Source organism: Pagrus pagrus (assembly GCF_965226575.1).
Source record: "Pagrus pagrus genome assembly, chromosome: 19".
In the NCBI taxonomy this organism is placed as follows: Eukaryota; Metazoa; Chordata; class Actinopteri; order Spariformes; family Sparidae; genus Pagrus; species Pagrus pagrus.
In genome coordinates, this window is record NC_140203.1 from 6,657,728 (window position 1) to 6,677,883 (window position 20,156).

At 39.3% G+C, this 20,156-nt stretch overlaps 2 protein-coding genes across 7 annotated transcripts; one reads left to right on the forward strand and one right to left on the reverse strand.

Annotated features, from left to right (window-relative positions):
* Positions 1-890: 890 nt before the first annotated feature.
* LOC311274838 (leukemia inhibitory factor receptor) lies at positions 891-6,794 on the forward strand (the record flags this gene model as incomplete). Its single annotated transcript, XM_084382835.1, has 12 exons — positions 891-969; positions 1,067-1,212; positions 2,166-2,301; positions 2,479-2,567; positions 2,657-2,864; positions 4,265-4,450; positions 4,647-4,778; positions 5,256-5,414; positions 5,617-5,760; positions 5,879-5,954; positions 6,153-6,234; positions 6,333-6,794. 12 exons carry the CDS (start codon positions 891-893, stop codon positions 6,792-6,794), a joined length of 1,899 nt encoding a protein of 632 aa, XP_084238961.1.
* Positions 6,795-8,448: 1,654 nt separating this feature from the next.
* Positions 8,449-19,528, reverse strand: srek1 (splicing regulatory glutamine/lysine-rich protein 1). 6 transcript variants are annotated; one of them, XM_084382295.1, is made up of 12 exons: positions 19,275-19,528; positions 19,001-19,134; positions 16,702-16,817; positions 16,444-16,590; positions 14,932-15,110; positions 14,693-14,823; positions 14,487-14,601; positions 14,280-14,384; positions 14,144-14,175; positions 13,913-13,984; positions 13,642-13,756; positions 11,681-11,818 (listed from the first exon to the last, which is right to left on the reverse strand). In XM_084382295.1, exons 1-11 carry the CDS (start codon positions 19,400-19,402, stop codon positions 13,665-13,667), a joined length of 1,251 nt encoding a protein of 416 aa, XP_084238421.1. In that variant the 5' UTR covers positions 19,403-19,528; the 3' UTR covers positions 11,681-11,818; positions 13,642-13,664. The 6 variants fall into 6 exon arrangements, with proteins under 6 accessions (XP_084238420.1, XP_084238425.1, XP_084238424.1 ...); XM_084382294.1 differs by lacking the exon at positions 14,144-14,175 and having other exon boundaries at positions 8,449-11,818; XM_084382299.1 differs by lacking the exons at positions 14,144-14,175; positions 19,001-19,134; positions 19,275-19,528 and adding exons at positions 17,179-17,307; positions 18,127-18,987 and having other exon boundaries at positions 8,449-11,818.
* Between the last annotated feature and the right edge of the window lie 628 nt (positions 19,529-20,156).

Here is a 20,156-nt window from a genome sequence, read left to right on the forward strand (position 1 = left end):
TTAAGGGTGAAAAGGGTAAATGTTATGACTGATATTAAGGCAATTATTTTTGTATTACAGGTGTTTAAATATGCAAATTAAGCATCACCTAGCTGTCTGAACGTTGGATAAAGCCAGGATCTAAACTCTTGTTTCATTTTGTTGATATATTACAGTCAAAGGTTTTCACAGAGGGAATTTTGGATATCTCTTTTAATCACTCCATAAATCAGAAAATCTGTCATAGAACAATTTCTGCCATGTTTTTAGGGATAAAAGAGCCTTTAAAGATGACATATTATGCTCATATTCAGGTTCATGATTTTATTTTGGGTCACTACTAGAATAGGTTTAATGCTTTAAAGCTCATAAAACACATCAGTTTTCACAAACTGTCCAGTACAGCAATCAGTCTGCTCTGATTGGTCAGCTCACACACGCCTGACCTAGCACCACTAACAACAACAGAGCAGCTGTGCTGGATCAATTCTTACATGCCAAACTAACTGCTAGGCATAAATTATGCAAATGTGTGACATGGTGACGTAGTGTGATGTCAAGAAGTCACGGAGATAAAGGCGGGGCTACTGACGAGGCGTTTCAGGAGCAGTGTTTTCTGTGGGAGAGCGGAGCTTCTGTTGGTGCAGACTTTCACCTTTTCAACATTCAAGATATTTAAAAGAAAATCTTTTCTAAAAAGAAAAAAAAATAATGAAATAGTATAAAAAACATTTTTGAACTTCTGTAGTCTCCCCTGAACATCCTAAAAAAAAGGACATTTGTAATGATTTCTTGATGATAAATGTGTAATTTTTAAAATCATTTCTCCTTCCAGTGGCAAAAAACTTTGCAAAGCTCACATCAACATCACCGACGTCTCGAAGGAGATCATCTTATTTGCAAGATACAACATGACTGCGGAGGTTTATGAAGGCAGCGAGTCAGCGAATTGCACAAAAGCAATTTTCCGAGGTTCACCAAAGATGTTGTGTAAGTCCACAAATATATATATATATATATATTTTATCAGCAAGTTTCTTCATTGATGAATCTCTGACAGATCTGAATAATTGCTGTTATATTTCAGGGCGATGTGGTCCTCCATACACTGTGTCCTTCAGCCGCCACTCTGGAAGACTAGCTGTGAATGTGAGCTGGCCAAAGGAGGACATGAAGTCCATTGACTATTACGATATTAGATATAAAGCACTGGACGGCCTACTGTGGAGCGAGGTCAGTATTAACTGATTTTAATATTACATGAGCATGATTACTGAAATTGAAGGCTTAAAAATTAGGGAATTTGGATCGATAGCAGTCTCCCTTTTCATTCACTTCATGGGAAATAATTTTAGTGATAGAAGAAATACTCACAGTAAAAGTCCTGATTTGGAAATTCTGCTCGAGTTAATGTACCCAAGTATTGCAGTAAAATGTACCTATATAATAATATAAAAACAGAGTTTACAAAGTGCTTTGACAAACAAGCAAAAGCAGGATGCTCAGGATGACAATATTTCAGACTAGAAAATGGAAAAACATGAAAAGTCAATGAGTCATGACAGATAAAAGGAATAAAAGAGATAAAACAAGCAAAAATGAAGGAAAAAAGCAATGCAAATAAAGAGATAAAAGAATAAAATCAAAAAAGGACGATAAGAAGTCAACATCATAAAAAAGGATAATAAATAGATCAAAAATAAACAAAGAGAAGTAATAAAGGATAGTAAGAAAAAGACATCACATGAGAGGAAAAAAAACAGATACATAGACTAAGAGCAGTAAAAGGAATAAAAATATATTTGAAAAGATAAGAAAGATAGAGATGGTGATAACTCTGGTTGTGCTTTATCGATTTTGACCATTTGTTTTTAAACTGTCTATTAGTCCAACAGTGTTACGGGAGTTTTCCAAAACCTGAAGCCTACATTACCCACAATGCAACTTAGCCACTGAGTGACATCACTGGAGGCAATTTATCAGATTACATGCAGCTTCCTCTGGAGCCACAAAAGGCTTCAAACTACTTTTTACACACATGCAGTAGCTCTCCCCGAGACCCGTAAACACACTTCAATGTGTAAAATTGGTGGAGTTGCCCTTTAATTATCTATCGCATGCAAAAGAAATATGAATGAATGTTTTAGATAACTCCTGAGATTGACTCACTTCTATGTTGTTCACAGTCACGATCCCAAAACAGAGAGAAATGTACAGTGGAGAGTCTGAACGCCTCGCTGGTCTACACTGTACAGATAAAGTGCGTCACTACGAGTAGATGCTCACAGTGTTTATGGAGTGACGCCTACACCGTCCCACCAGGTCAGCTTACTTTCCTCTCTTGTGGTTTAAAATAACTTCAGCGTTTATCTTCTATTCATTGTGTTGATTGTGATGAGATAAATAATCACAGTAGTTGTGTAATTAAAAACAAAGTGTTTTAAAGGTGGAGCTGAAATGCTGTTTCTTATTTCCCTATAAATAAATGTCTCCTTTCAGAACTGACGACGCAGCCTGTCGTTGTCAACCTTGAAGATACTGACGACGCAGGGAGAGAAGGCCGCCGGCAAATCACTTTAACCTGGAGGGTAAATGTTTAAAATGTACTTCCTCAAATATTATGTGTCGTATATCTTCCCTGACGTTGTTATGATGCTAAAATGTGTCTGTTTGTTAGTTTTCTACCAAAGAGCTGCATGATGGGTACTGCGTGACCGCTGGGAAAGCATCAGGAGAGGCCCTGCATGAGCGGATCAACACCACACAGCCTGAGATCAAACTGATTCTCTCCTATTCAGCTTATCATGTCAACATCAGCGCCTTCAACAACGCCAGCACCTCTCCAGGCGTGAACCACATCATACCACAGAGAGAAGATGAGCCCGGTGAGTTCTCACTAGAAAACTGCTCACGGGAGACAACACAGGGGAAAAATACTGTAGATCACCACCACCATGACTATCTACATTAAGACAATTATTTTTTGTATTACAAGTTTTCTGATATTTTGCTTTATGACTTTTATGTCTTTTATTTGTAATGACTCATACAGATTTTTTGTGTTTTTACATTTTCTGTTCCGCCTTCTTGTTTTAACTCACTTTCAACTCGGCTTGGCTCGACTGTTGATTGTTTGTTCCGTTATATAGTTTTCCTGAGTTTCCTGTTTTTGCTTGATTGTCAAAGTACTTGTTTGTGAAACTCTGTTTTTAAAGGTGCTATATAAACAAAGTTTATTATCATGATTTATAATACATATCTTCTAATTTGCACTTGATAAAGCTATAGGCTGAATCTATAGGTTCAAAAATCTTGAGTCAAAGGTTTTTACAGAGGGAATTTTGGATATTTCTTTTATATCACTTATATCATTGACAAAATGTCAACAGACATAAAACATTTATTAATAAAATCAATTTTCAGCATGTCTTTAGGAATAAAATACTCTATTAACCAGTCTATGAATTATATATGAACAAACCCGCTATGTAAAAACCTTCAGAATATAGAGTCTTTAAAGATATTTTTTGTAAAATTACATAGTTTTCTCATATTTTATGTTTAAATATACAAATGAGTAGTTATCTAACAAAATAACTAAAACAGTGTTAAACTAGATAAAGACCTGAACAGAAATCTAAAATAAAACCTAAATGTGTATTTTGGACATTTTCGTTCCACAAGTCTAAAATAAGCAATTTTATGAAAGACACATGAGCGCAAAATCAAAAAAATGACCAATGCCTGAAAAAACAATGTTTTCACCTGTTGTTTCCCCGTCAATGACATCAAACATCCCTTGTCATTTAACTTTTTTTTTGTTTTTAAAAACTGGCCACATTTGATTAGAAATGTGTCTATATGAAGGGTTTATTTGCAAAAACAGATATCTCCTATACAATCTCTCCTATTAATTACCTAGACTGTAGCAGGCCACCGAAGTCTAATTTGTGGGTTGTCATGTCATCGCTATTCATCTATAAAACAAATGTGTTTATGATTCAATTGTTCACTATAGCACAACGTTCTTTGTATCTACACCTTCTTGCTTTTGCTCCCAGAATCACTTTAAAAATGTTTTTTTTTTTTTTTAAATATTTCTGGGTGATTATGTCCCCGGATGCCCACAGCGGGTCTGAGGTCCACCCACCACAGTCTCACTAAACTAGGCAATATCAATCAATCTGGTGTTGTTTTATCTTTTTTTGGTGTTGAACTCTTTATATTGATCCCAGAGAATGACAAGATTAGATTTTCAAAACGTATTCTGAATTTGTCGTCACAGGTGTGAGAGCTGGGAAGCTGAACGTGACAGTCCACAGCAACACATCTTTTACAATCTACTGGGAAGACGATCTCATCAAAAAGTATGACTGCTACTCCGCAGAGTGGATGAAGATGGGACATAAAGCAGTGTCAATGTCCTTTTTTCAGAATGAAAAAAACTATAGGACCTTATCTCGTCTGCGAGGTGCGTAAATATTCACAAATGTTGGTTGTCCTCTAGAAATTCTGTTCACAGATTAGGCGTTACACGTTTTTTACGAAACATATTTTCTGACACAAATTAGCAGTATGTAAACATAATACGGGTTGATTTAGTGACGAATTACATTTAGTTTCCTGCTTCAATGATAATCCACTTGGTTATTTTTTTAAATACCCAGAGCCTCTGGAGCCTTATGCAAGATACAGCATCACTCTGCACACTAGACCAAACAAGGACACCTGCAACATGAAGCATATCAACAACAGCGAAAGCACCTATGGCAGCACACAGTTCTATTTCATTGAAGGATGTAAGTAACAGGCCTATAACCTTTCCTATAGGTCTTTGTTTAGCGGTATAATGCTATCTGTTACAATGCTAGCTGCTCTGGAAGGTGGCAATGCTCATTGTGAAGAAAACAGAAAGAAACTTTGACCTGCTAGTGTCTCAAATAAAGAAAAGTCAGGAGATCACCAAAGTAATTGGGGTTTATCCTCTTGGGACCATGAATGTCTGTACTAAAATATTGTGGTAATTGATCTTGTAGATTTTGAGATATTTCAGTGTGTAAATGATCATTTTGACCTGCTGGTGGTTCTAGAGGAAGTCAAGACTTCAACAAATTCATTAGGGTTTTCCTTCTGAGGACTATGAATGTCTGTACAAAATTTCATGGCAATTAATCTATAAGTTCTTCAGGAAAATATCTAAAGGATCAACATTGCTGGTTTCTTCTTATCATCTCCATAACAGAACAGTCTGACTTCATGATATTGTGTTTCCACAGCTCCTGTCAATGCCCCAAACATCAGCTACCACAATGTGACGCTGAACTCTGTGCTGCTGCAGTGGTCGTCCATCCCAGAGGAAGACATCCAAGGTTTTCTATTGGGATACATAATCTACTACACTGAGTTTCAAAATTGGGAAGCAAGAACAGAGAGAAGTAAGTACAAATAAATGAATACAAATAATTCATTATGCATATACAATACAATCATTTACAGTCAAAAGTTGTTGAGATATTTTAGTCTGGACCATCCGACTGGCCATAGTTGCCATCACTCGAGCCACGCTGCTGCCATGGTTAACAACTGTTTTGCCAAGTGTAAATGATCCTTTAGAAACCTGTCACTCTCTGATTGCAGATATTACAATGGATCCAGCGTTAAACAGCTACGAATTGTCGGATCTCAAAAGCGGCACAGCGTACGAAGTCCAGATAGCAGGCTTCACCCAGGCAGGAGCAGGAGTACGAAGCAAAGAAAGCCTCTTCAAAACAACCCCTCAAGGTTGAACCCAACAACTTTTTAACCATTAATCATTCAGAAAATTGAACTCCGATACTTATTTTTGAATTAATTCCGAAGAAACATCCATACTTTTTGTGTATTTTTCTTTTGATTGCAGATTCTCATCTCGGTTTCATCACAGTCTTTGCAGTCTTGGCCATTGTGCTGATATGCGGACCACCGATAATAAAAAGGTACAGCAGTGTCTTACATGTATGTTGAAAAAGCTGTCACTAATTTTATCATGGATGAATATCGATCTACTTTATGTGTACTCTACTCTATTGCACTACGCGATTTCACCGGACTTTCCATTGGTGAGAGGGTAGTAGATAATAAGTTGGATTTTAATTTTTGGGTAAACTTTCCTTTATCTACTCTACTTTATCCAGAGCAAAAGTCATTTTGTGGCCAAGCATACCCAACCCTGGAAACAGCAATGCAATGCAGAAAATAGAAGGAGCCTGTGAACTGGTGAGTGTCTGTTTTTACCTTCAAAAAACCCACCAGCATTAAACAAACAAAACCTCCAACACAATAGACTGCAAACTTTTACTGTCTTTACTTCTCAGGAACTACTAGAGTCCCTCAACACCCTGAAGGTGGAAGAATGGGATACAAACAGTCTTCAGATCGTTGAGAAAGAAGATGTTATCCCTGCTAGCACGTTAACATCAATACTACCGCTTCTCCATCCCTCAGAGGATGAGGAAGACTCTGAAGACATGACTTGTGAGTGGTTCCAAAGAGACAGCGAGGATCCGTCTGACGACATCCTCCCTGACGATGCTACAGAATCATTCGCAGACATCCAACGGACAAACCTCCAGACCTCAACTCAGGCCTTTCCAACGGGATACACAACGATGGAAATGTTTCAGCAGGGGGCGCCTCAGCCAGTGAGTACGCCAGATACTCAAGAAAGCAATCCAGAGGAGGCGGACTTGACTGCAGTGAAATCAAGTTTGGACTATGTGAGGCAATTTAGCACCAGTCCGATCTTGGACAGCGAGGAGATGTCCATGATTTTATGAAAACAGTTTGGAACAGGCCCGCAGAGCATGAAGAGCCAGGAACACGCTCATCAGAACAACTATCTTCCATGAATGTTTGACTCAAATACGTTCTCGATGGCAGTCCTCAGGGGCCAGAGGTTCAACAGCGTGTCTTAAATAATCAAGAGCATTACTAGCACAGTATTTAGCTCTATGTTTATGTCAGCTGCCAAAATTACCATTGCGTAAACAAGGTAAAAAATACAGTATATCTCTAAAGACAGAAGTCCAGTTCAACGGTGCAAAGTCAGAATTTAAACTGGAAAGCCCAGAAAGTTGGACGCACCTTGGACGTCTGAGGAACTTGCGTACGGTTTGTCTCTCTTCCTACCTCTCTACTCTATGTTTATGTCAGCTGCCAAAATTACCGTTGCGTAAACAAGGTAAAAAATACAGTATATCTCTAAAGACAGAAGTCCAGTTCAACAGTGCAAAGTCAGAATTTAAACTGGAAAGCCCAGAAAGTTGGACGCACCTTGGACCTTGGTTTGTCTCTCTTCCTACCTCTCTACTATACCTCTGTATATACGCACTACTTGAACAATCTCCCATCACCATGAACATCATCTCTGCTCACTTGATAGACAGTCCTGAACTCACAGTATTTAATTTCTACCTGTACATCTGAATACCTCATGGAAACACAACTGAAAGTGCCCTCATTTACAGATCACAACTGACCACTGGATCAACAGATCTCAGTCACTTTGTCTTATTGATCATACTCACAATTATTATTATATTAACAAGAGTCTACATTCATTCATTCATTCATGCTTGAGCACAGTAATGCTTTTGCTAGATGCTAACGCCAGCATGCTAACATGCTCGCAATAAAAATTAAAGCACAGCTGAGACATTTTACAGATATTCCTTTATAAACCAAAGTATATATTGACCTCAGGGTGGCGCTAGATGCAAACTCAGGGGATCATGAGGGACACGAATGTCTGTAGCATTGACTGTAGGAAATATGGATGCAGGTGCCTTCTTTCTAATGGCCAGCAGGGGGCAACTCCACTGGTTTCAAATAGAAACTTATGAGAAAATGTCCCTACTTCTCACCTGTTTTATTACCTCAGTAAACAGTTTCTTAACGTTTTTAAGGTCTCAATCACTAGTTTTAAGTTGTCTTCAACACAGTCCCAGTTCGGTAAAATAGACGATAATTGTGATTGCCGTGCAGCTACCACGACGTGTCCTCATGAAAAACTGAAAATAAAATCATAAAATGGCTTCATACAGGCCGTTCGGTGTAATCAAAGTCTCCAAATAACCCAAAAGACGTTATTTTCACCCACAACACGCATTCAAGCTCTTGCACCCACTTCAGACGTGGTTCGTGCTAATGCTTTTAGCTTAGCAGCTACAGTGAAGATTTTGGCTTTAGAAAAGAGTGTAAAAAACATCTTGTCAAATCAAATTTGGATATTAAACTGTATGGAGTCATTATTTTTTACTTTTTAAAACAGGTCCCTAGCTACTTTAGCTATTTAGTAGAGTAGATAATGACTGAATTGTCACGTTTTGGTGAACTTATCCTTTAACTCCCAAAGTAAGAAAACAGAGGCTGACTGACAATCACTAGTACTCATACTTGGTGGTATAACGAGGGCAATAAAACAAAAATACCTGAATGAAATGTCTCTTTATTGAGTGTTCCTGGCAATAGATCAGATGTATCGTTAGATTCAAACTGAGGACGTACACCCAAGCTCTTCAAAAACAGTGTCACCAAACCTTTACATCAAGTGCCCAATCCCCCCCGGATCAAACCGTGAATCTTTACTACAGTATATTCCAGACATAGTGGGTATAAAAAATAAAATTCTTCATACTGTCAGTTGTGTTGGAAATACTTTTTACTAAACTGTATCACAAGTCCACTTCATACTGAAGACTTGTGTATGTAAAAAAGCAGCAAAACAAAAAAAAACAAAAAAACAAAATACAATCAAATTAGGTTTGTTAAAGCCATTTCAGTGGAATTTGGCAAAGACAGTCATAAAGTCTCTTTTCGAAAGTAAACCTTTTGAAATGTTACAAGCTTTTTATAAAAACTCAACCTGGGGCCAGTTTGCACAAAAATGAACATACATTTTTGACACGATCACAATACTGCAAACTGCAACATCAAAAAAAGACAGGAAAACAAAATATTAAAAATAAACAAATCCACAGAAGTCCCATCAATGTTCATTCTACTCTGCTATTAATCACTAAAGACAACTGACAATACTTTAATATAATATCTCATTAGTTTAAGCTATTAAACATCATTAATTAACAATAAATTCAGGTTGCATCTGTCAATAAGTCTCCATATTTTATTAGAATATTCTGTACAATCTTAGTCTAGGCACTTTTTGACCCTTCTGTGCTTGCAAGCAGTTTGTTGACCTGTGAGCTGTGTTTGCTTCGCTTCTCTTGAGCAATATGAGCCGACAGACATTTTGCACACGACCGTCATTATGTTTTTTTTTTTCCTTTACAGTATAGGCCTGTATCGTATCTATAAAACGGTTTATAGTTTTATCTCACAGCATTACAACAATAACAGGAAAAGGAACGTGATCCTCTGAGATCTTGTTGCGACTAAGAAATATAAAAAGGAAAGTAAACTTACACCCATGAAACAAAAACAGGAAGTAAAAACAACATATTCATGTCGACCAAATGAGAAATGTATCTTTCTTTTTTACTGAAATATATTAGCAACAGGTTCACAGAAACAGTAGAACATGATTCTGCATTCTCGTAATTACAGCACAAGTCATAAAATCAACATTTTGCAGAACACTCTTGGAGAAATGGTGCAAATCAGGAAACAGAAAGGACACTTCACAGACCCGCTAGATCAAATTGTCCTTAAACACCACACACAAAAGGGCAAATGAGCATTTTAGCATCAGCAGAAAACCTGTTTTTTAATTGTTTTTCTTTCATTCATACAGTGAGAAGGGTCTTCTTATACCTCTTTGAGGAGTACGTTTTAAAACTGTAATGTACCAAACAGAATATGGGAAGTTGCTGCCACACCAAGGCCAGAGCAGCAGAATAAAAACAGTTACACCCCACAAGACCTCAGTCACAGAGGCCAGTTTATTTTTACCTCAAGACGTGTTGATATGTCCAACAAGAACATTTCAGCTGGCTAACAACAGCTGGTAGAAATCTTGTTTTGATGGATACTCCCTTAGTTTCTGTACGCCAAAAGCTTACATGATAACGCCCTCCCTGGATTATACTATAACTATAGTATTTGTGTATTGACGAAATGCAACTGATGAAAAATACAGTTTTAACCAGCACATTGTTCTAGAAACACAAGTGGCTCTGTGATAAATTAAAAGCCATAAGAGAAAAACTGAAGATTCAACTGGGGCCTCTCAGAAAAGTGTAATATTCAGAATGTAAAACATCCCTAAAAACAAACGGTCTCTTCAACAGTGTCGTTTGTAACTTCCTTTCATCAGACATTCTCAGTTATAAGTGGCTATATTAGCAAGAGTGGTGTCAATAAACACTGTTTATCATAACAGTTTGTGTTTCCGCAGTCCTTGAGTGTTCCAGTTTCCCTTTTTGAATGATGACTACAAACTACTGCCGCCTGGTGGTTTGGAGAGCGATTTCCTCTCACACAGGCGCAAAACATACAAGCTAGTCGGCTGATGGCTGATGGCTGTTGTATTTTGTCTTTGCGGAGTGCTCAAGCGCAGCATTTTGGCTCAGATACAGGCGACCTAACCTTCAACTGCACTAGTTCTTTGAGGTCGATTTGGTGTCCGGGCCTAAATCTCAGGAATACATCATGCATTTTTTTTTTTTTTACAGTTAATGCAGATTGTTTCTGCTCTCTCACTCTCTCACACTGTCTGCAATATTTAGACAAGGAAATGTCAGACATACTACAGAATGACATAAATAGTGGTAATCTTAGAGGCATAAAAGTTTTTTTTAGGCTTTTGAAGTGTTTGGTCAAGATGACACTGAAGGAATGGAGAAAAATATGTTTTTTCATCAATTAAAAACTCAAAAGCTATGCAGCTGCTTCAGGCCTGCACACTTTTCATAGTCTGCTAGGTAAGGTGACGACAGTTTGAGTATCTCTACGGAAAGAATAACAGGAACTGAGTTCTTAAAGCGTCACTGGAGGTGGACACAATATCACCTGTATAATATAATGAAAAAAATGTATGACTTGCAACAGTGTGTTTTGCAGCTTCTATTTTCCAGTTATTGTTGAACTTCTGACTCAATTGTGTACTAGTTTGTGAGCCTATAGTATTTAGTGTGGAACTGTTGTATCATGTGCACCCTCTGCAACAATTTTGTCGATAAACAAGTATTAGTTTCAGCAATTTTTTTAAGCAAAAATTTACATCATTTGCAGGTTCCAGCTTATAAAATGTCATGATTTTCTGCTTTTCTTTGCCATTTATGATAGTAAATGAAGAGTCTTTGGGTTTTGGAAATTGTGATGAGCATTTCTCACAATTTTTTGACATTTTTACAAGCAATTAATTGTGAAAATATCGGGCAGCGTAATCCATATTGAAAATAATTGTAAGTTACAGCCCTAACATGCAGCTTAACAGGAAAGGTTCTGCTGTAATGTAGTGCTCACTTGGCCTTTCGGTCGACTGTAACTGAATTACAGGATCCATGCATTTGCCAAGAATGTACAGTAAAATCAGATTGTACAACAGGAAACGATGATGGAGAAAAGACGCTGTTTTAAGTGGTTATCTGATGTTCGTGGATGTATACGCACACGATAGGCGTTGAGATCACTCAATGGAGCGAGATTAGTTTTTTCTGCAGTGTTGTCATAGTCACTTGGTGCCATCTGCACCCATAGATGTGTCCTCCTCGTTGTGAGTCTTGTAGCTGCCGTTGTGCTGGGCACAGGGTGATGACGTCATGTCGTCGCTGTGTGTGACCGAGTCTTCTCTGTCGCTTTCAAAGTCGTCCTTCTCCTCTCGGTCATAGTCCCTTTCCACCTGAAAATTCAAATGAGTAACAAGTCAGTTCAGCTGAAATAAAATATACACACACACACACACACACACACACACACACACACACACACACACACACACACACACACACACACACACACACACACACACACACACACACACACACACACACACACACACACACACACACACATCAGAGCTCAGGTACTGATGATGAGGTGGTAAACAAGTACTCAGGAATACGATAGATGGCGAGCAGATCTTTGCATTGACACAAGATATAACTGTCTAATATCTGTTGGACTAAAACATAAAAAATTGTCAAATTTAATACCAAATTCAAACACTTCTCAAGCACATCTAAATTGTTACTATAAATTAACTTTGGTTGTGTGTTTTTTCTCATTAAATAAACATTTTCCTAACTTTCAAGACTTTGTACGATCCCTGTACAGAGATGGATACTGAATCAGCCCTGAAGTCTGCAGGGAGTGTCTGCTTTGGTTGTAGTTTTGGGTGTTGAGTATCACTTCAGAGAGCTGTGAACTAAAGTACATGAGAAGATTGTGCAGTGCAGCACTTTGTAAGACTGCAGTGGTTTCTGAGAACATTCGTTCAGCTTCTGATGTAAAAACGTTGATTGTTATCGACAGCGTAGATGGAGTGCGATAAAATGTGTCACCTTTTATCTCTCGGCTATCGGCTTTGTGCGATCTTTGAAAAGTAGGTTATCACGTGATACGATACTCGAGTCGGAGGCTCGAGTCAAAACAAGTTCATCAAAGAAAAGAAGGTAACTGGGAGGGTTGTTTCGGGACCGCAAATCAGAGACTTGCATACAATTTAACCCCCTACACTTAAAACATATATTATAGATGGAACAGTGACAGATCTCCAAATGTTTTGTTTTTACAGGACCACATTGACAACAGCATAATCATTAATATGCATCATCATAAATAAATATCAGATTAAAATAACATCTGAGAGTTTGTTTAAAGTATGCTTAATGTTACATCTGCCACACTTGTTAATATCATTATTAATAATAATGATAATAATAATGTGAAAGAATAATTTGAAGCATTTTCATTTATATTCAAATTGAATTATTCCTTTGTTTATGTTTACATTTATTTTTAAAATAAAATCCTTTTCTTTAATCCTAGGTTTTCCTTTTTTTATTTCGCTTTCGGACAAAACAAATCAATAAACAAAAACAAAACAAAAAAAATAAAGAAAATAAAACTGTATATTTTATGATTTTTAAAGTGTAAAGTGTCTTTGAGCATCTGTACAAGCGCTTATAAATAAAATGTATTATTATTATTTTCCATCATTTCTTTGGGGGACTTGGAAAGCTTTGTTCAGTCACGACTCTGAATCTGAAAAGCACCACAGCATCAGACTATTGGCACTATGGGAAGTCCAGGTCCATGAAGGGATTGAGGAAGCGAGGGGTGAATTGTCGGAAAAAATGTAATACGGAAATGGCTTACAAAATGCCTCCCTGTAGGTTGGCAGGTGTTCATTGGGCACTTCTGCCAGCCATAAAGAGCTAAGGGGAAAACAAGGTCACTAATAATGTCTTCCTCCTATCAACGTGGGGAGGAAAAAACTGCTGGAGTGAGCTCCTTATACTCTTTTTCATCACTGACAGAAAACTCATTTCCCCCTCCGTCTGACGGGTCTTTTAGGGCGACAAAGCTCAGCTCATTAAATTATCAGCAGTGCGACAGCTTTATTTGCCTGCTCAACCAGGAGAAATTGATCAGCAGATTCTGGTACCGGCATGTATCTGCGCAGGGGAGCCTTATTTCAGTCAGGAATTGACGCTTTATTACCTTCATTGGCTTGGCCTTGCTCTTTATCCTGTCCTCGTCCTTGCGGCTCCTCTTTCTGGACGTGGAGCGGTCCCGTCTGTCCCTGCTGCGTTCCCTCTTCTTGTCTTTCTTACCTCTGACAGCAGAAGAAGCAGACAATCACAACCTTGCAGATTCAAAATAACCGATATAAAGTGTGCATAAATAATTAGAAAACCACCCAGAAAACATAAGAAAAGACATTGGAGACTCAGAAACACCTCTCTGGGAGGATGAGATGGGATGAATTTACCTTTTCGGTGAGGGTGATCTGGCTTTCCTCCGAGGGCTCCTGGACCGATCCTTGCTCCTCCTCTTGTGACCCCTGATTACAACACATTATCTGGATTAAGCATATTTTTAGAGACAACAAGAGCTAAAAAAAAAAAAGATGAATTAAAAGCAATTTAATTTAATTTCCCCCTGCGGTGCTAGATTAATGCAACAGGAGCCAAATTCGGGCAGCTCACAGACTCCTAAGTACCTGGTGAGCCCTCCTGGGACAGCAGGGTGGCACTACAGTAGATCAGATTGAGTTTTGATGATAAGAATGACAATGACATTTTATGGATTATTCCAAGTCTGTAATATCTTAAATGTGTTGTTTGTTCGCAACACACCTTGAACGGCTTCGACTGTGCCTTCTGTCTCTGGAGCGAGAGCGCCTCTTGTGGCCGCCTCGGGAACTGTGGGAGTCACCTCTCGGCCATAACCTCTGTGGCGGCCTGCTCCAATAAAAGGGGAAACAAATGTCACAGATTGGACATTTGATACGATCGCAGCATCAAGCAAGTGAAATGCAATAGCCATGTATATTAATTGGGCACCTGTGTTTCGAACGGGATCTTTTCCTGCGTGGCTTTGAGTGCGAGCGGGAGCGTGACCTCGAGCGAGACCGCCGTCCCCTTCTGGACCGACTGGAGGAACGCTTCTTTATGTCCGCTAGAGTTAAGAGAATCAGTCTCAGCATCAGAACACAGCGTCATTATTTCATGACTGAAACCTTGATGTATGCGTCAAATCAAAAATGTACCTGGCTCTATGGCAGCTGCAATGGTAGACTGGGCTTCCCTCACTCTCTTCATCACACTTTCTAGCTCCTTCGCAGCAGCCTGCGGTGTCAGCTCTGGAGGTTTTACAATGGCGTTGTTGGAATGATTAACCCTGAAAGACAATAAATAAAAAAGGTATTATGTGCTCAAAATGACAAGAATCATGAAAAGGAGCACGTTTAAGCCTAAATAAATTGTCGAATTAACAAAGAATACATACTTCAAGGGTCTGTCTCCGAACATGACTCCATTGAAGGTCAGTGCTCTGGCGACAGAATCCTGCTCGACAAACTCTACGAAGGCGAAACGCGTCGGCTGAGTCTCGTCTCCAGCCATTCGCACAAACTTCACATCTCCCACCTGCTTAAAGAACTCCAGCAGCTGCTCTGCGGTGGTGGTCTGAGGAAAGAAAGATAAAAAATAATTTAATTACAACACGTTTGCAGCTCTGATAGAGATTGGGACGGCTCCATCGGTTACGACTGGGTCCAGTTATAATTTCTATTTATTCTCTGGAGCTTGAATCAAACTGTGCCACTGTGTCTTGGCACTTGAAGGCTTCATTGATCTTTTCTAGTATACACAAAGAGCTTATGAATGAACAATTAGCTCTGAGCATTATTAGATGAGACTGTAATTTGTCCCCGTCTGTCACGAACAATGATAGGCGGAAATGAGGCATCGCACTGCAATATGAATGAGGGAACTGATAGCTGGCAAATAATGGAGATGTTTGTCACTTAAAGGATAAGTCTGGTTATATTTTATATTTGTCTTAACATCAACAAATCCAGTGACCAGACCCAAACTAACAATGGGTTGATCCTAATAACAAGCATTGTGTTTGTACCCACAGCCAGATGTAGCTTGTTCCTCTGTGCTATGGAGCTGCACTGAAGTTTGAAAACAATTAAAACGAGCCACACTGTTGCCCTGGTAACATGTACAGTGCTGAACATGGGAAGTGTTTATTTTAAGTCCCACATACACCACCCTGCTGCTGTGAAAAACAGGGATTGGAAATGGATGAGATTTTACTGATACCAATGCCATTACAGAGTCTGCTTTTTTATCGATTCTCTTATTGATTCCTGATCAATTTTCTGTGCGGGGAAAAAAAGCAGGCCACAGGTTTTCAGTGGTGACGCAGCTCGTTTAGTATCTCTAAGCCTCAACACAGTGTAGAGACGAGTAGGATAACAGCCATGGATGTGACACAGGTGTACAACAGCCCAACTGTTTCACTTAGGCGGCGTTAGATTAATCTGCATTCGGCCGACAGGTAAGATTCAGTGGTAGGTTTAAAGAGGATTAGATGACTTGAGTTTGAAAACATTTTTTTGCGATGCACAACTGTCAGAAAAACATGCCAGCAGTGATTCTTAGTGCTGTATCGTAGGCAACTGGATGCGTTTCAGTTTCATGAAGACATTTCACCTCTCATCCAAGAGGCTTCTGCAGTTGTAATCAAACTATTTGGAACCAGTTCTTGATTCCCAGCCCTATGTAAAAAACTCACAAGGTTAGGTGTGAACGCAGCTCTAAGAATGTATCTGCTACAGATTTAGGTGGAACATTGTGTGAGAGGATGCTGCATCAGAGCCAAAAGTAGTGCATTTTCAAATTAGTTTATTTTTTCGGCTATCTGACCGCAAAAATATATACAGATAATTGGATAATGCTGAATATCGGCCCTGATAATTGGCCAGGGACGATAACCGGCCTACCCTACCTGTGAGTTCAAGTTGCCAACATAGACGGTCCTCCTGATCTCATCGATCTTTGAGGGATCCACATTTCCCATGAGGGGGGGCTGGGAGAGAGCTGAAGCTGTGGGGTCCAGATTAGCTGACATCCGATTCACTACGGGGAGGTTCAGCTGCAGGAGCAAACAACACACACACACACACACACACACACACACACAGGTTTTACTTACATGACAGGCAAACAGACAAGATAATGAGTAGGCTACCAGATGCTGACTCACATTCTGAAGTGGGGCTGGAGTAGGAATAGGCAGCAGCCCCCCACCAGGAATCAGACTGGGTACTGGGGTGGTAGGTGCCAAAAGTGACAAAGCCTTGGCCTCCTCTGGGATTTTCCCTGCAGGACAGAAGCGGATATTAGTGAAGGCAATAGAGGGACTCGTCTCTCTGCCTCCTCTATGTCTGCACAATTAGCCCACTGTATTCTAGAAAGAAAGAGAGCATACACTTCCCCATACAGCCTACAAGTCTTCTACTGTCTACTCATGGTAAACTGGAGACCGAGCATCCTTACTTTGCTTTGATCAAATTATTCTTCTCAGTCAGTCTTATTTTCAGCATTATTTTCAATGGAAAAAAAATCTTAATTTTTTTTTCACAATCAAAAGATTTTGTCCTTGGTCTCTTTTCATAGATCAAAAAAAGAAAAAGAAAAACACAATGCAGTGAATGAGTCAACACTTTGATGCATGGGTCACCTGTACTGGAAACATATTGGTCATGAACCATACGATATCAAGCATGGGCGCTTTTCCGTGGGGGGGGGGGCGATCGTTTCGCAGTGTTGGAAAGGTGTGCAACACAAGACAACCCCAATGGCTGCATCACTAATAGCACACAGGACATCAGATACAGAAAAGAACAACAATTTTAAGAACTGTAGGAAATGTTAGCCAAGACTTAGCTATAAAAACAACCAATTAGGAATTTTTGCTCATTCCACTCTGGATTAAAATCTGCTGCTTCTAATGCTGGAGAAGAAGGCTACGGTAAGACTAGCAAGAGACAAAATAACTACAAATTCAGGTCATTGTAGCTGGGAGTGTGAACTGCTAGGAAATATATTTCAAAATAAACAACGACGCAAAGAATGAATGCATGTGTCACGAGTTGCCAAGTTAAAAAGAGAAAGTGACGTTGAATGCAAGGTATCTGTTAAATAAATGAAATAAATAAATTCTACACATCCATATCAGAGCTGCAATGCAGTAATGTGAGGGAAAACTCCTAAATGTTGCCTTTTACAACAGATTTCAGCACAGATGAAAAGCGCAAACAGAATTTAAAAGATGCTACGTTGACAATGAGATAAAGTTTTCATTACTGGGTCTCACTTTTACAATGTCTAGCCCCTAACTACGTCAACAGGCGTAGGTGACAAGAGAGTCAAGTGTTAGTGATCCTCCCCCATCATCCCATGTGTGACACACATCCCACCGGTATGCCGTAGCAACCTGGACAGAATTCAATCACACACAAGCTGCAGCTGTAGCAGAAAGAGAGAGGGGGGTGGGGGTTGGACAATAATCAAAACAACAAACCAAAATAACAAATATAAACACAACGCTAGAGATAAGCAATACTGTAGTTTCTAGATAGAGACAGTAGAAAGTGGACAACATGGGAAAGTATGAAAGGAAACAAACCAAAAAGAAAAGAAAAATAAATAAAAAGAGACAAGGTGTCCATCTTGGAAGGTTCAGCGGGCTATTCTCCTGGTCACATTCCCCCTTGAAGGCTGCGTTGGCCCGATCGGGGATAGTGGCTTGGAAAACAATGCCTGACTCAGGCTAGTGTAGTGTAACAGCTGGGCCAGGCTAGTCATCTGATATGCACACATAATCACACAGAAAAAACATACAAAACCAAATTAATAAACTCAGTAGCCATCCAGCACCAAGTCACGTGGACAAAAAGCATCAAGTTAGAGGTGACATTTTTTTTTTCTTTTGTTTTGACTGTACACAAAAGGGAACAACAGTGGCACCAAAGGGGAGGGAGACTTAAAGAAAGGGAGCACCAAAAATGAAAGAGAGAGAAAAGGGGATTAAGTTAGCTGTGATGCCATGGGCTTATTTTGTAATTTCCATGAAACAAGTAACATTAATGACAGTTTTGGTAATGGCATATCCAGAGAAAGTCACCTAAATAATGTCTTGCAGCTTCAAAAACATTCAGTGGGGTCTAATGATGATCTGTCAAAAACCACCATGTGACACCAAACAGAAACCTTGGCAAGGCATTACAGAAAAAAAATGGAAAATAAAATACAATAGTTAGCTGAGTGGGTTTTTTTTTTTTTAGTGAGGTGATACAACCAGTCACCTGTGTGGCAAAAGTGGCTCAAATCTGAACTAGCCAATGGCACAACATGCCAATTTTCCATGTGAATGAAAAAACCCAGTAATCAACCAAAACGACAAACGGTTGGATTCAAGGGGGGAAAGACGGCCATGAAGTCCACTGAGACAAGTCAGACATTTCATTGTGATTTCTTTAAACGAGGCAGGCTGCACTCACCTTCCGCACAGGGCACTACTATCAAAGCTCTGTCAACAAATACAGTATTGGTGAGATGTTGCGCCACACCAACACTGGAGGGGTCTCGGTACTTTATATAACACACTTTGGACGAGAAAGACAGAGGGGCATTGCTGCGAAAGGAACACAAACAGAGAAAAAGCGGGTTAGTTATTTAGCACACTTCTTCATTTTCACGTTTATGTGGACCGCAGACAAGGCCGCACATCCGCGGTGTTGCCTGGCTAGCCATGCCGGGGTAGGTCGCGCTTACTCGGGCGGGTAGAGCCGCAACTCCTCGATGTCTCCCAGGAAACCGAACAGAGTGCGCATCTGCTCGCTGCTCACGGCCGAGGACAGGTTGGTGACCTGGACGACAGCGGTCCCCGGGATCCCGCTCATTGTACGGACAGATGAATGCGCGTATAATCTTTAAAGTGTGGTATTTATACAGTATTTTTATTTTTCTGTTACCCCGCTCGGCGCAGTAGAGTAACGCGTTACATCCAGGCGGGCGGAGCGAGTCGTTACACCGACTTCCTCTTTTTTTTTTTTTAACATGGGTTTGACCATAAGCGTTGAGGCGCACTATCGCCCCCTACAGTGTAGGACGGTACATTACAACCCAGGGCCACAAGTCGAGAAATCTGGTCTACAAAAATAAGAGGGTTGTGTCTTCCCAACTGTAAACAACAAAGTTTGAATAAAAGATATTTTTGAAAAGTACTAGCAAAGATTGATATGTTAGACCACTCAATATTAACAAACCCAGTTTCCGGTCAGATGAAACATGCATGATTAACTTACTTCATATCTTAGCAATAATGATATCCACAAAATGACATGGCTTAAAAAGATTCCCCTCTTTTTATATTTGCAACGATGCAAAAATCACAAATTGGCTACAAGTATTAGATTATTTAGACATTTCATATTTACTGCAGTTGTTTAGCAGACCCCAAAAGTTTTTGTTGTTGTAATTCTTTGTTTATCTTTCCATTTCCATTACATGTTTTGTTGTACAATTTAATTTGCTATATTTTTCTATAATTATTTGTTTTTCTATACTGTGAAGTACTGCAGGTATTATAGCAAAAATATGCAACAATTTAGGAGATCTGAATGTACTTTATGTATAAAACCATATCTTACTTTA